Here is a 16723-nt window from a genome sequence, read left to right as displayed (position 1 = left end):
CTGCAGGTTGCCCTGGCCCTGGAGCTCTATGTCTCTGACAAGCAGTCACCAGCCACATCGACCCAGTGTTTGATTGTTTGTTGTGTCTTGTTGCTTTTCTTCTTTTGTCTCTCCTCTATCCACTCACCCCAACCGGTCGAGGCAGAAGGCCGCCCACCAAGAGCCGGGGTCTGTCGGAGGTTTCTTCCGTTAAAGGGAGTTTTTCCTCCCCACTGTCACCAAGTGCTGCTCAAGGAGGATTTGTTGGGTTTTCCATATGTAATAATAGTGATAACAGTAAGGTCTAGACCTTACTTTGTAAAGTGTCCTGAGATGACTTTTGTTGTGATTTGGCGCTATACAAATAAAATTTGATTTGATTTGATTTGATTCTCTAGCCCCTTACCCTAACCTTAACCACCAGAATTAAATGCCTAACTGTAATGCTAACACTAAAAACCTAATTCTAACCTCAACCCTAAAACCAAGTCTCAACTTCCAAAAAGGTTTTTCACAAAGTGAGGACTGGCCAAAATGTCCTCACTTTCCAAAGATGTACTTACTCTGTAGCAAAAAATACTTTATTGGTTCTCACTATGTAGCAAGTACAAGAACACACACAAACAGAAGTACACTGTGTTTCAGTAACTTTAGGTAACCTTAACCTAACCTCACCATATCCTTAAACCAAATCCTCACTCTAAAATGTAATGACTTACATTTTGGGCACTTCCTTTTTGTCCCCATAAGGCTGTCATATCCCCGTAATGTGACTGTGTAAACAGATTTATGTCCTCATAACATGAATAATACCAGGCAACACACACACACACTCAATGACCTCCAATCCCTGTCCCCCTGCAGACAGCGTGAGTCACTCCTGCCACTATAACCACTATCCGTCTATTGTCCTCTCACAGAAATGTTCTTGGGCCCACATAACACAAATTAAGTGTCTGTCCGCAGTCAAGATGTAATCAGCATTCCTGGATGCTGCACAGACAGGCTGACAAAGCCACAGCGGTTATTGGTCGTCTAGCCATTACTACCATTCCTTCATTCCATCTCACTCAGGCTATAACAGGAGAGTTCAGATGTGGGGACATGGAGTAGAGGTAAAAACAACACCAGTATCTTTGCAAACTATCTCCCATAACAGACCCAAACAGGCCATGGAACGTCTTAGATGGCTGAGTACCTCTCAATTTTGCCCAATGCAAGCTTTACATATGAACTGAACTATTTGAAGCTTCAGATCATCTAAATTTTAAATGATGTGAACTCAATTTCATATTACAAACATTAAAAATAGTCTGACAAGCCTCTATATTGTCCATCTTACTTAACAGTTTCTGGGCGTATACAAGAAAAGAGGGATGTGGAACAGAGGCTTGGCTTGTCTGGCCAAATTTCTTTGTGACAAGGGAGCTAGCTAGCCACCTAACAAATGAGAAACAGGTTTTACACAGACACAAAACAAAAGAATATGGGATACTTTGTGTTGTAGAAAGGATGAGTATGAGAAAGAAAAAAAAGGTAGACAAAGCTAAACTGCAGTGAGAGGGGGGGACAGAAAGTATAAATAAGTTTATAAAAGGAACAGAAAGACACAACATCATCATTGCCAGGGCAGTGATGGCTAACCATATAACATTAGGGAATTATGGTGGCTTAAACAGCTGTCTGCAAGGCTTCTTTCCTGCTTGGCTCCCTCTCTTTGACAAAACAAGCAAGACAGTTGAACATCAAAGCCAGATTTGCAAGTCTAAGAAGCGGTTCAAAAGCTGGAAGAAGGTACAGAGAGAAGCCATTGTGTGGGTCCGTGGTTGACAAAGGAGATGTTAAGAGGTTTATGCTTGACTAACATTGCTCCATAGCACTCTCTCTGGTGTCTACCAAGGCATCTCAGTCATCCGGGGCCTTAAAGGTTCCAAGAGAGGCAGATGCAGCAAGTGTTTGGACAAAATGACGGGATCTGACAAAAGGAGCACTGTCTGAGAGGAATGGGGGGGGGGGGGGTGAAGGAGCCAGTGGTCTAGGACCCTTAGTAAGAATTCAGTTTAAGAAGAAGAAGAAGAAGAACAACAACAACAACAACAAAAGAGCTTTCCCTGGGCTTGTGTAAAAAAACAAAAACAACAGATTAATACTCACACGCTCCACACAGCTCAAAGAACACACAGTACACACACAGGCTTAAATGCTGTAGTTTCCCTCACCTGCCCACTGGTCTAACCCATAATGTACAAAACATTTATTCAGACAAACCCTAGTAAACAAACACACACACCTACTGTACATACAAGTGGAAAAAAGTAGTATACGTTTGATCAAGGCTTCACTAGGCGGCCTCCATCACCCAGACTGTGACCACAGCTGGACTGACTTTTTACTATCAGTGACTGCTGACTGCAGTTTAACTTGGACAACATGAATGCAGTGGGTGTCTCCACAGGCTGGAAAATGCATTGCACATTGAAATGTAGCACCTCGCTGTAGCACTTTAACTACAATTCAGCCACAAACTGTACCACTAACAATCAAATGCATCATGGTTTAATCTTGTACCGATACTAGGGGTGTAATGCTCCATAAAAATCATGCTTTGGTACGTGCCTCTGTTGTGAAATCACCTTTAGGTTCATTTTTGGAACAGGGGGAAAAAACAAGCTAAAATTGCTTGTCATTTATTATTTTTTTATTACATTTTAAATGAAACATACAGTAACTATATACAAACAAAATAAAATAGAAGTAGAATACTGCTACAAACTATACCAATACTGTAAGTGCTTCAGTAACTATAGAAAGGCCATTTAATTGATGAAGGAAGCAGCATTTGCACAATGCTCAGTTTTTTCCTTGCAGCAGTGATATTCATGTTTTGTGGTGCCATTTCAAATGAGTCAGCAAGTTTGACATGTTGCCATGCAATTTGACCTGTTACGTGATCACCATTGAACAAACATATTAAGTCTTTCCCACTTGTCTGTATTTGCTGTTGTATTTCATTGGGAAGCCGAAGTGTTCCCAAACAGGAGACCTTAATGATAAGGGAGGGTCTTCTAGCTCTGCTTCTCGTTTGTATTGGCCATGACGTTCTTAGCCAGAGGCTTGGCTAAGCTAAGCTAAGCGCAGCAGTCTACCACTTAACATGTTCATACAAGAAATCAGATCTGAACAAATGTTCTGCATGCAAAACAAACCTCATGTTAACTATTATTAACGATTGGATTCGGTAAACATTTGCACTGAACCTAAAGTCCTGTACCTAAACAGTTCTGTACAGATATGTGTATCTTTACCCCCTAACAAATGCTAATCACAATAGTAACTTGTTTAATGAAACTGAAGCTCAGAAAAATGTAGAAACCACACAATCATGACGCTAGCATGCGCACAAACATTCTCCTGCTGTGCTAGTAATGACCATTAGTTTCTTTCCGTCACTGTCTAGTCAATGGAACATCTTGATACGGTTCTTACTGGTTCTCAAACACACATTACGCATACTATTTATTTCATAAGTCAAATGGTATTTTTACTGTCTGTTATGCTAAGAGAAATATCCTTCATGGTACATATACAGCATATGGCAAGAGACTTTTCTGGATCACTGGGTGTCATGTGACCTGTAATTCCTTCTATGGCCACTACACAACCCACTGTTGCTCCTGTGGGTTCGGTCATACAGCACTAAGGTGCTGTCCTTGGTGCTGAACCCAAGGCAGGACTGATGGGACAACATCGCTCACTGGTTCTACACCTGCACCTCTCTGTCTTTTGATTCAGGAGAGAATCAAGTTGGGCTGATTAGACAGTAAGCATGGAGAGAGGGTAGGACTAAGGCGTCCTTTGGAGCAACAGACCTGTGTTCCAGGGATGCTCCATGTACTGGAGAATTCATGTGACAATCTTGTTTATGCTCTGTTCTATTCTGTCAATGTTTAAAATTAATTTAATGTAAATGCAAAGGAAAATGATCACTACTGTTACTATGTGTATCCAGAATGTTCTGGTTTGCAAACCATAGTGAAGAAATGAGGAAATCTTGGTGGTTCAGGTTATGGGAAGCTGCACTGTCGGTTTTGTGTCCTTCATTTCCCTGAGTGAAAACAAAAAACTGTGGTCCAGACTCTCAGCCATGAGAATGGAATGGCAACCAAAAGAAACTCTCCACCTGGTTAATGTGGTTTGTGTGGTGACTATATAGGGCTGAGTGTGTTGAATGGTCCTGCCTGTTGTAGCTGCTCATCCTGTTGGATTACAGGCTGCTACTCTCTTTTGTCTGAGAGAAGCTTTGCCTTGAGAGCTCCAGTTCAACTTGTGAGTTTCTAGTTTTGTAGATTCACAATGTCTAATTCTTCCACAAAGCTTTAAGCCCTCCTCAGCTAAAGACAGTTGCCTGCCTGGGCACTGGAGTAGCATTCAAATGATGGGAATCTAATATCACCATTAAATGCGCTAAAAGGTCTACATTAATCTGTAAAGCAGCATGTTCCCATGGTTGTTGATTGGAACTGCTTTTAAATTTTGGTCTTGTGATCATAACTTAGCCAAGTAACTGTGGGGCATTTTATGAAATGGAATGTTCAGTTATGCTGGTCTTATGCTAGAACACTATGATAAGACTCAGAAAAGACTTTTAAAAGACTAAAGTCTGACACCCTCTCACCTCTAAAGACAGCATACTTTTATCAGAGCATTTTAGTCATAGTAGTCATAGACTATGATTTTGCAAAGAATGGAGATCTTGGAGGGTCACTATTAACAAGATCGTAACTACATTTCTCTAGAAAACTACTTCTGATCATGCTCTTGGTGGGATATTACAAGAGGGATGAATTGAAAAATGGAGCAGAAACAAAAGCAGCAGTGTTTTGCTTGGTGCTGGAGAGAGCTCACCTACTGGTTGTTTATGATGTTCACAAGACCGTTGGTATGAGCCAAGACTAAAGGACTTATAATAATATTTTATTGGAATGTCAAGACGAGAAAAAGACTGACTTAAAACAGCTTGGATCACCAGCTTACACCAAACAATTGAGATGACGGGAGCATGACACAACTGTAGCAAGACACTCATGCTGTTATTCCATGTTGGAAACTTGTCTGTGGCACTGAAATCACTTGAAAAGACATTAGATGTTTAAGTTGGCATTAGACACTAAAAACCTGTTGTGTTATAATGTATAATATATTCACTTATAACACTGAAGTGTTATAAATGTGCAGCAAATGATCTGTGACATCACTTTTACTTTTAGCTTACACAAACATTAAGAAAAGGTTGTGAAAAGAAAAGTGGCAGGCAATATCAACACAAAGCTATCAGCCAAAGTGCGAGACCTCATTGTGTGACTGCATCACAGAACAACATGCGTTGGTTAACTTGTTGAGACTGGGATCTCAACTGAATAAAGCTGTTGTCCCAAAGCAGCACATGACATGCCCACACTTTAGTCATGTGGGGACCAATCACAAACAGTGCCGCTGCCCAAAATGGGTTGCAACTCATGGTTCAAAACCCTTTGTTGTAGTTTCAAGGCCACTGATTTGATGGAGAAGATGAAACATGTTTTTTTTAACTACTAACACATTGACATGTTTAAAAAGATTTACAAGGGAAAAACAAATATGAGATTCAAGCAGCTAATTAAATTAATCTCCTCAATTTGGAGGAAGAGCTTCCTCTGGGACAAACTACACAGGGAGTGGAATTACTCAACTGTATACCAACGGCTCCTCAGATATACACAGTGGAATCAAAATAAAATCTCACAGCATGTCAGCAAGAGTGAGAAAGCAAACTCTCCTAAATACTGAGATGAGTTTGGAGGGATGAGCAGGAATTAACTGTGCAGAGATAAAAAGAAAAAGTGGGTGGTGGAGGTGGAAACCAACTGTCCTCCCTGTATTTCTCACGATAATCTTGGCTGTGGCAGCTGGGGTGGAGAGCTGGGGAATGTGGTGCATTGTTTTAAAAGGTTGAATAAGGACCAAATGGTGGGTTGCAGAAAGATGAGAATGTATCTTCAGAATATTCAAAAGTTATTTGTTTCAAAAATTACTGGCAACATCTTTTTGTGTTTGCAATGTAAGGCATGGTAAACATTATGTTCAACTTCTTGAGACATATTGTATTACTCACTAATCAAGCCTGCTCCCAAAAAACACTGCTGGGAGAAAATGTTTCATAACTCCAGTTACACTGACCAAAAATAAACAGTGCCAAGTGCCAATTTCCTAAAAATAAAAGCTTAAGCCCAACACCAGTCCTGCCCGAAGGTGAAGAAAGCAGTACAGGAGATTGGTTATATACTAGGCCTGCAGTACTGCTGAGGCACACAGGCCTTTCATTAATCTAGCCAGTGAAACCTCAGAGCTAAAGTGTAAGGCCTGCGGCCTAGGAAACAAATTTAAACACCCCGGGATCATGAAATTACCTGTGGCCTTTGACCTCTAGGTGTAATGATGTGTGTATATGTCTGTATGGCAGATTATATGTCCCATTAAGAGACAAAGGACTGCACTGTGTATCTGTCATCTTGAAAGACATGCACAGTGAATGTGTCAAGCTTCACATGAAACATAATAATGCCACACACACTTATCATCATCATCATCACACAAATATTCGTGTAAGAACATTACCTGACAGAACTATGCATGCACATTGATTCCATAGAGACACAACCATTATTTTTACTGATTTGTTTTGTTACTCATTACAATATGGATAACAGAGTTAGGACAAGGAAATAGGAATGACTGCGCCATGGAGCTGCATGATTAAGATGGCAGATGGCAAGCTTAATGCGAGTTTTTATTCAGGTTTAATGGAAAATAGTTTGAAAATATTCAAGGCCAAAACTAAGGAGATACAGTAAACTCATCTTAAATCTTTATTTCACAGTTTAAAAGTGATATTCTCCATCTGGCCATTGATGTTGGTCAGCACAACAGTGAGCTGAAGGACTAGAGAGAGGTAGACTGTGATTCCCTTTTTCTTTTATACTGTTCACTGGAATGATTTTCATAAAAATGATCTAAACCTACCTCTGTATAATTCTGGTGGACAGATTATCACAAATTTAAATATTTGTTTAATTTTTATGTCTTTAAGATGTATTTTCAGATTTCTGCCTTTGTCTCAAAAGTTAGGAAAAGATGAACTATTGATTCACTATTAGTAAATAATAACTCAAACTATAGTACTGTACTATAATACTATGGTATTGCTATATAGTATTATATGTTAAATACTGAATTTTACTCTAGATAATGAAGGTCTGGTGGATAAATTTGGCTTAAATGTTTCTTCCATTTACTCTTAGACTTTGTCAGGATGCTTTGCAGCTTAATAGTGTATTTGTACCACTCTGGATTTGGTTTATAAGGATTTGTGATGTCTTCTAAGCCCATGCATGTGGCTCAGAAGGTAGCGTAGGTTATCCACTACCTGACCCCCAGCTCCTCTGTTCACATGCTCTCCTTGGGCGATGCACTCAACTCCAAATGGCTTCCAGTGTAAAATAGTACCTTGCATGGTAGCTCACTGCCGTTGGGGTGTGTGTGTGAATACAAAGATAAAAAATGATGGAGTAAAACTTTATTCATTCTTATTAGGTCTTAGGCTACTAATCCATCAGCCAGAGCTGCCAAGCTAACATCTGGTCTCAAATGGGGTTCCTTTTCCACATCTCTTTTTCCTTAATTTGTCCTTAACTTTTTTATTGTTGTATTATTTTAGCTGTGCTGTCAAAGAAGGCCAAGTCCTCTTCAGTCGCCGGGAACATTTACCATGTAACCTGGACCAGGAACATGAATCGTACAGAGATGAATAAGGCTGTAATTTCACCTAATGATGACTGTTTGCCTGAGGGTTTCCCAGGAAGCCATGATGATAACAATGCTCTCTCTCTCTCTAAGGACTGAGTTAGCTTCCGACCCACTGACTCACACATAAATTGTATTCTGTTGCCATAGACACCAAATTTTTAAATAACCAGTACTTTCTGCATCTTCAAATTTAATCATTCTGCTAACATATTTGACATTTTTTCATGTTATGACTTTAGTTTATCAGATGTTTCACTAGGGGGTTGTTGCAGAGAACATGCCTGGGCAAGGTTAAAGTGTGACAGAATAAATGACTGTACTGTTGCACACTGATGAACTATTAATAATGACTCAGCAAGGGTGAATTTTTCATGCATCGCTAGTTCATACGAGTTTAGACATCAACCGTCATGAAACGTACAGATTAAAGTCAATGTTTAACCTTTGCCTAATGATGCAGTGTTCACTGACTTTAAAAAAAAACAACAACATTTTCTTCTTTTTAAAGCCTACAAACATATGGTACCTAAAAAAAGTCCGGCTTCCTTTTGGACTCAACCCAGCTCATTGGATAAACAACAGGAAAGTGTAGGTTTTCTCCAGAGGCCAAAACAGACAGCAGTCCCTTTCATCGACTTCTCGGTCTCCCGTTCTCTATCAGTCAGTGTGTAGATTAACCTGACTGGAGCTAATATCTCCCAAAGGGTCAGCCTAATATGCTGCAGTTAAAGCCATGCAAATCTGGGATGAACAGCACAACTAAACCACTTCACTTGAGGGCAGTATTTCTTAAACAACTGGATGGTAAAATATGACATCCTACTTGAGCAAAGAACTGAAGAAAGTTAAAGAATAAATATACTTATTTTGAATAAGAAAACCTGAAACCTGCTGTGGGTGTGTGTGCATCTGTGAATGTATTCTTATGTGTGAGGAGTTTTGTATATATACGCACACTCACCTCGATCACATACCAAATACCTCCCTGTCATGCCTTCTTCCAACAACATGGCAAATCTAACCACAACCTAATAGTCCTGGGCTGCTATCTCCAGCCCATTTCCCTTGGGAGCCAGGCACATGCACCCCAACACACATATATACAGTACATGGACTGGTACCACACGCACACACCCATACCAATAAACAGACACACACATCCAGAAAGAGATAGGGAGAACTCTACTGTAGATGCTTGGTTCTGGAGACAATTACAACTGTGAATACTCTTTTCAGGCACTTAAAAAGTCCTTCCCAAATCCAGGGGGCTTTTACGCCCCTCTCCCTGCTAACCACACTAACCACAGGGATTTCTATCAGCCAGTCTGCATCCTGTACCGAGCGGCCAGATATTTCAACCATCCACACCGCACAGCCCTGAAAAACAGCAGGGTGGGAACAGTGAGTGTGTTTGTGTGTGAGACATAGATCTAAACTGTGCTTAATTACAGAGAGTGTATAGTTATACACATGATCACCCTAGTGCATTAGTCTATTTCTCTACATCCATCTTTTTTTATCTTTAAATATATAAAACAAGAAAATCTACATTCAGATTCTGGAAATCTGTGTGTTTATAAACAACTTCACTCTGGCTGGTGGAGACTGGGGTGTGACAGCATGCCGTGATTGAAAAAGGGAAACTACACCGAGGGGCCTCACAGTCCCCAGGCCTTAGGAAACATTTTATCACAGCGTGTATGTGTGGGTCTAGTATGCACTCAGTATGAGCATGAATTTGATCAAGGGTAAGACAACTGCAGGCTCTGAGGACATGACTGCCTCGGTCGACTCTTTTAATGTATCTCATGTTTATAATTGACAGCAGAAGCATGGGGGTAGAGAGGGTGGAAGGGACACAGGCAGAAACAGAGGAGCAGTGAGAGGGAGTGTGACCTGAGCTGAGGTTCACGTTTCACTGCAAAAACACTCTGCTTGAGTGTTCTTTTGAGAGAAGTGACAGAGATTCAGAGGTATGTCAACATCGTGGGAAGGTACGCTGCTACACTGTTCAGGATCACACAAATGAAGCACTTTTTTCCACACAGACACAAAATCACACAGAAGATTGGATTTTAGATATGAGGTCAGGCTGAAAGAACATTTAGGAAGATACTTCTCTCTATCCTGATGCTTTCACACTATGGACAGGCAAAAGGATCAAAGGCTGCTTTACAACAATAAAGTACAATTGGCAGTCCTACACTTCTATACTTCCTTAACATGTTCACTGGACATCATGAACAGAGAAGTGGGGAAGGTGGGAGGAACAAAATGACAGCAGCAGACATATTTCTGTCTACAGAGTCCTTTAAGTCAGTCTGTGAGTGTTAAGAACATGGCTCATCTTTTGCCCCTGCTTCTTATTTTCCATGTCCTCCGGTCTTTCTCAAGTAGGTCTGTACAGTATCTCTCCTGACAACTCTGTGCTACCCTCCTTTTAAATTTCTTATAATTCCCTGCACAGTCTTCCCCATCTCACCTTCTTCACCCCCCCCCATTTTCATCTTTTCAAGATGATCTCATGTCCACTGAGTTCTCAGGGGAGGTAGAGAGAGAAAGGAGGGACAGATTACTTTACAACAGCAAATTAGTAGCTCTGGCCTGTGTGTGTGTGTGTGTGTGAGGCTGAGGATCAGGTCAGCTGGGACACACACATCATACCACAGCCATGAGGACAGGCTGATGGCTAGCCTTCTCGACAGGCTCCAGGCCTCCTAGACAAGACATTACCGGCCATGAAAAGCAGGGGCGTGGAGTGCGTACTTCAGTATTTGTGTGTGTGCGCTTGATAAAGTGGGGAACAGGGGCAAGGCTGGGTGAGATATAGCCCGATGGTGTTTAAGAGGGCTATGAGGGTAACATCAAGGGAGGAAACTGTGCTACGGTCAAGAGAGTGAACAGAGTCAAACCAAGACTACTGACATAACAGTGCCAGTATAGATGATATAAGGAAGGTAAACGGTACTCGAAAAGAACTTTACAGTATGAATCCAAAAGAGAAGGGATGGGGATGGCCAAAGAACAGATTAGGCCAGGTGTGGAGCAAGTCCTGAGGATAGTCCAAGGCCATAATCAGAAATGTGAGGATTTCACTAACTGAGAGATTAAAAGTAAAAATGCATGGAATGGGGAGGAAGTGAGGGTATGTGGAAAAGTGGACAGGAACAAGACTTAGCTATTGTTTGAAATGCTCAGACAACTTGAAAACAAGGAGTACACACAAATGTCATCACACAGTTGAGGTCCATCAACCAGTACTGTGGTGGGCACTGTCTGGAGGCTCTGTGAGCAGTCATCTAACATAGCTACTGTACAATATAGCTCACATAAGGAGGAAACTGAAATTATTACACAATGGGGAATAGAGTCTGTGTAGTGGAGGGAAAAGGCCCTAACAGGAGAGGGTTTGGAGATAAGTGAGATGAAGAGAGGATTGCCTGGTGGGAGATGATGGCCTCAAAGTGCACAGTTTTAGTATAAATGAGTATAAGTATGCAATAATGGTACAAAGTGTTAGTTGCACAATCTGATGCGAGGTTGGCAATATAACTGACAAACAGGCAAGAGAGGTTGAAAGTGAAGAGCAGGCTCACAAATAAAAAGAATAGAGGTTGAAAGGGAGAGTCGGGACCTCTGGGTAATGATGGTCCATGATCATCAGAGTTGTTTTAGACACCTCAAGGCATCAAGGGACTGAAACTAAACAGCACGACCACTGAAGACTCCGCCTGGAAACCAATTTGTAGGAGCTACAAAAACACACTTGCAGGACCAAGTACCATTAAAGAAATACAACCCTTTCTCTTATCAGTGTCACTATTTTTATAACCCTGAAATGTAATTTGGAGTGTGTTCTACAATTTGCTGAGGTGGACACATTGGCAGGCATTTTATCATCAAGCTCAGTAAGTTAGTCAAGTGTTTTTGGCAACACAGCACTGTTTCTTATTTATCTAGTTTCACAAATCATGGTCATCTTGAGAACACATATTTCATATACCACAAACACATGATGGAATAACATATGACAGAATCATCTTGGAATCACATTCTTCATCTATGATGACATCTGGCCCGTTTGGACAATCTTTCTTCCAAAAACATCCAAAAAATACAGAGGTCATTTTGGCTCAGTGCTAAAATGAGATGTGGTATTTGCTGTGCTGATATGCCAGATTGCCACTCTCCAAGTGTGTGTGTGTGTGTGTGTGTTTGTGTGTAAGCAAGAGTGAGGTAAGAGCACAGATTAACCATGGTCGATGATTAATACAACTTGACTTACTGACTTACTGTGAGCAATTATGGCCATGTCTTTTCTCAAGCTTGACTATCTCACCCTCACGCTGGAACACATGTTGGTCCTGGAAACGTGTGCACCAAACACACACATACCACAGATCTCCACCTCCACCTCAAACCACAAAGGGTTAAATATAATCAATCTTCTTTAACAATGCTGTCAGGGCAATGTCTGAAAGTGCTGACAGAAACACAAAGAGTGGCTGTGCACTGATGATGGTGCGTGTGTGTGTGTGTGTGTGTGTGTGAGAGCCTGTGGACTGAATTTCTATGCTCAAGTCAGTGAGTATGTATAAGCCATTCTTTAAGCATTAGTACCGTACTGCGTGTGTGCACATGTAGTGCATGTGTATTAAGTAAACAGGACGTCTGTGTGCACATTTATGTAGGTACCATCTGTGTATTAACATTATGTTTCTGTGCATGTGCTGCTTGTGTTAATACTAAGCTAACACACTATTCTGTATAAGCAGGTGTGTGTGTGTCATTTACATACATTATGAATGTGATCATCTCTTTCTGGATATTTTAAAGTTGGATGTCTATGAGCATGCATACTGTATGTGTGTGGAACTACTTAAACTTCCAAACCCCACAAAATATACATGTCTGAGGGCCTTCTCTTTCCCAGCCCCTGAGCTAGGTACTGTACACTATGTGTGCATGAGTGTGCTACCTGAGGGGACTTGTGGGACCTCCAGCTGTACTGGTGGCTATGGAGGCTGGCCAGCAGCACGTTCTCATCTGTATCCACCTGGCCAAAGCAAAGCGTCTCATGGGTGTCGTTACAGATCACATAGTGACTGTAGACGAGCTCCTCAGCCTCTGGGTTCCCATTCTGAGAAAAACGGGGGTGGGGGGTGGGTTGAGGCAGAAGGTATGGGTGGATGGATAGATGAAGTGAATGAGGAAGAAGGGGGGTGACATGAGAAACATGAGAAAAAAGAGAGCCTGTCAATGAAAGCTCCAGGTGTATATGTTTGTTGTACAGCATACATTATGTGTGTGCATAAGCACATATACAGGTGTCAACAATGTATGTACTCTTGATTTTAAAAATGCAGATTGCAGCGATACAGCTGTCAGCCACTGGGAGAATGAGATATGTGATATGAACTGTGAGAGCAACACAACCTCAACAGGGGAGTGAATCACATCACAGTCTGACAGCTATCCAGGCTAGAGCAGCTTAGACTGGGCTTCTGGGCCAAATCCACTGTCTGTTCCCACATAAAACTTCCAGGATGCTCCCTCTTTAGCAAATGCTCAGCTTTTTCACATCCTTCACTGAGCAGTTATATTTTGGTCATTGCCGTGATAAACAGACTGGGAGATGTCAGCTCATTTGAAATGGTAGCTCTGATTGAGTGTGCATGTTTTTCCTAACATGTTCTCAGTGTTTGGAACAAAGGGGGACACCGCGTAGGCATTCTTGTTCACAAGAGTCATCAATATATTGTGGTTAGTTAGAAGACAACAATGTGGTGTAGCCTGGCCCACCAACAGCAGTGGGTCAAAGAGAAAGACAGAAAGCTCAAGTCATACAGGGTCCGTTCATACGTCACCTTGCATGCAAGAGAGTAGGGCTCACTGGCCTGCTATTGAAAACACTGGGTTTACAGGGAGTGTGTCAACTTTCCTGCATACAGGAATTAGAAACAGCACATACTGTGCATGTGAGCTGGATGGTGAGTTCTTGTGCGCAAGAGTATGAGTAAGTTTTACTTGAGCTTTTTGTAGAGACTCCAGAGGCCTGGTGGAATCTCTCCTGTAACACCACTCCCTGAATCTTGACACACACAAGACTGTGGTTCAGGCAGCTTCTCAATAGCTACTCAAGTATCCCAACAAAGAGGGACCCCAGCCTGCTGTATACTTTTAAATTGCAGAGAGGATGATGGTTAAAAGAGACTGGCAGTAAAAGTTCAGAGTTTGACTGCCAAGCACGTTCAGGGGTTGTTGATGCTATTGAAAACGAATGGGAAAGTTTGCACCATTAAAAGAACACTTGATGATAGATGTGTGTGTGTGTGTGTGAGAGAGAGAGAGAGAGAGAGAGAGAAAGACAGTGAGCAAAATATAATGGGACATCTGTTTCCAGTTTTACAGTGGAATACTACCTGTGACACTGCAATTTACAAACTTCCTGCTGCCATCTTAACATGCCATTGCTAAACCCAATTTTTGATGCTATCGTTTTTCTGCTCCGATTCACAAAGTATTAAGACAAAAATATCTAAAAGTCATCTGGCCTGGGAATGCCTCAGAATCCTGACAGAGGAGCTGGAAAACACTGCCGGGGAGAGGGACATCTGGATCACTTTGCTGGACCTGCTGCCACCATGACCCAATCTCGGATAGCAGAAGAACATTTTTATAAATATTTCAAAAGTCAACATATCTTCCTAATTAAAGAGCAGAAGATGTCAGTTTTGCCTTTAGATGCAGTCCCACCAGGAGTGGAAGCACCCATTTAACTAACCCACCCAGATACTATTACTTTAGTTTTTACTGGGTCTAGCCCAGATGTGCATTGCAGAGCGGTGCACATATGAGTGACCAAGTACAGTAAAATGTCTGGAAAACAGGCAGTAAATAATGACACCTACCCAAGAGAAATCTACATGAAACAAGACACCATAAAGGTGACAGCGAAACACTAATCTCATGTCAAATCTCCTACATATTCCTCTTAGCCTAGAGTTAACACCTGTATGATGACCTGGAACATGATCTCTCTATCACTTCCCTTCTTGCTGGGAAGTAATGCAGAGAATCATCCAAACATGGGAAGAACAGGGGACAAAAATAACAGGAGGAAAATCTCTGTTATCTCGGTCGCATATGTAACAGCCTGTGAATGTTCTGTGAGAAAGCAGTGTGTGTAAATACTACTGGGCTTTTGTGTGGCTCTCCACAAAAGCCACTTCCCTGGGGTTAGGGGCTGGGGGTAGCAAAGGCTGAACACGATGCTGGGGACCAAGAACTGAAAATGTAGGCATGGGGCCTGAGGTTAGAGTGGTGGGAGGCTGAGGTTGGGGCCATCTAGTACAGGGAGAACAGGCAATATATGAGGACATAATGCTATCCTATGTTCATTTTTCCTTCATCTTCAGAAGGAAGCTGAATACCATCTAAAAACGTACAGTACACCATAAGAGTGTTACCTTAATCTTCCAGTTTTAAATATCACAGTATAATTGGATCTTAATTTGACCATAATCTTACCCTGTCTGCTGTACCTGGTGTCAGATCTGTTAATCAGGGCTTGTTTAAAGGTTAGTGTTAGAGGAAAAGAGACAAGGAGGAGGAGGAGGTAATCCTGTTGTCTTGGGGGTGTCCTGAGTATTCAACTAGATGAAATACGCATTGTCCATTAATATTAAAGCCATTAGACGTGTGTGTTTATGACTGATGCTCTCATGGATACAAAAGCAATCTGTGTTTCCATGACAACAGTATGTGCGTAATAACAGATTACAACTATGCGAGTGTAAATTCAAACCATATACTAAGCAATGTCTTTCATTTCTATTTATTGCTATGCATCTGGTAGTGCTCCATCTGTTCTGGTTGTGGTTGTCTGGTATGACAATGCCTGGGTTGTGAAGTTTCACTTGTGTGGTAGTTGAGTATTCTCCTCCACAGCTCAGTTCCGACCGTGTGGGTCACGTCACAACAGGCCTGCCTGCTAGCCTTGACACCAGGAAACATGAAAATCACTGAAACAATTACACATTAGTATACATCCTTCTGTTGCAGAAGGACAGAGTCTGTTAACATTTGGAACTGCTTCTGATTACATTTTCAATTAGGCTCAAGTTTTTCAAAAGTGTGCATGAGTGTGTCTAGAATGTAAGCCTCAGTCAGATCAAAGATCCATTTCAGCTTAATAGGGAGAGCCTTCACAACCATCTGTATAGTGCACTACACCAGCAGACAGCATGTGCTTAATCGCTGCCATACAAGGTATCCACATACAAGATTTGGTTTCAGTGAAACCCCAAAAAGGGAAACAACATTTCATGATCCAAGTGTGCGCAACTTCCTCTAAAATAAACCACATACTTAAAAAGCGTGTTTTCTAAAGAAGAAAATCAGCCTTTTGTACTTGACCTCTCTCTCACCCTTACTCCAAAACTACCACATCCACATGTACCACATTTGCCTTATGATTATGGTGTTCTTCCTTTGTGTTCAGCAGAGTGATGAAGGCTGGAGGTAGATAAAAGGTTTGGAACCAGTTAGCTGAACAAGGCTGCTGCTGTTTAGACCAATCAAGACAATACAGCTGACTTAATCATTTTCAATCAATCCCATACCAGTGAACATGTAAATGCACCCTCCATGGTTAGTGTTTCAGTGCGAGTATGTCTCTCCTACAAGTCACGATGCTGCAGTGTAGTGAAGAATGGCATTCTGTGTGTGTTCGCATTGTATGCCTCACATTTTGGGTCTCAAGACACTTGACAACGATGGCATTACAAAAGCCAAACATATCAACAACTAATAACCTAACTAATCATATTTGGCATGTTAGGTAATGGATAACATGTGCAAACGGCTTCAGTACGACTTCAGTACGGCTGCAACACGACGC

General features: G+C 41.5%; 1 protein-coding gene across 1 annotated transcript in view; it reads right to left on the bottom strand.

Moving 5' to 3' along the window:
* vps13b (vacuolar protein sorting 13 homolog B) overlaps positions 1–16723 on the bottom strand; it is a 360621-nt gene that overhangs the window by 41653 nt on the left and 302245 nt on the right. Inside the window, exon 47 of the mRNA XM_020606756.1 lies at positions 12800–12961. Coding sequence (XP_020462412.1) covers positions 12800–12961 — 162 coding nt within the window. The remainder of the gene's footprint in view (positions 1–12799; positions 12962–16723) is intronic.

Source organism: Monopterus albus, unplaced genomic scaffold (genome assembly GCF_001952655.1).
Source record: "Monopterus albus unplaced genomic scaffold, M_albus_1.0 scaffold81.1, whole genome shotgun sequence".
NCBI lineage: Eukaryota > Metazoa > Chordata > Actinopteri > Synbranchiformes > Synbranchidae > Monopterus > Monopterus albus.
This window is presented reverse-complemented; position numbering and strand designations above follow the sequence as displayed.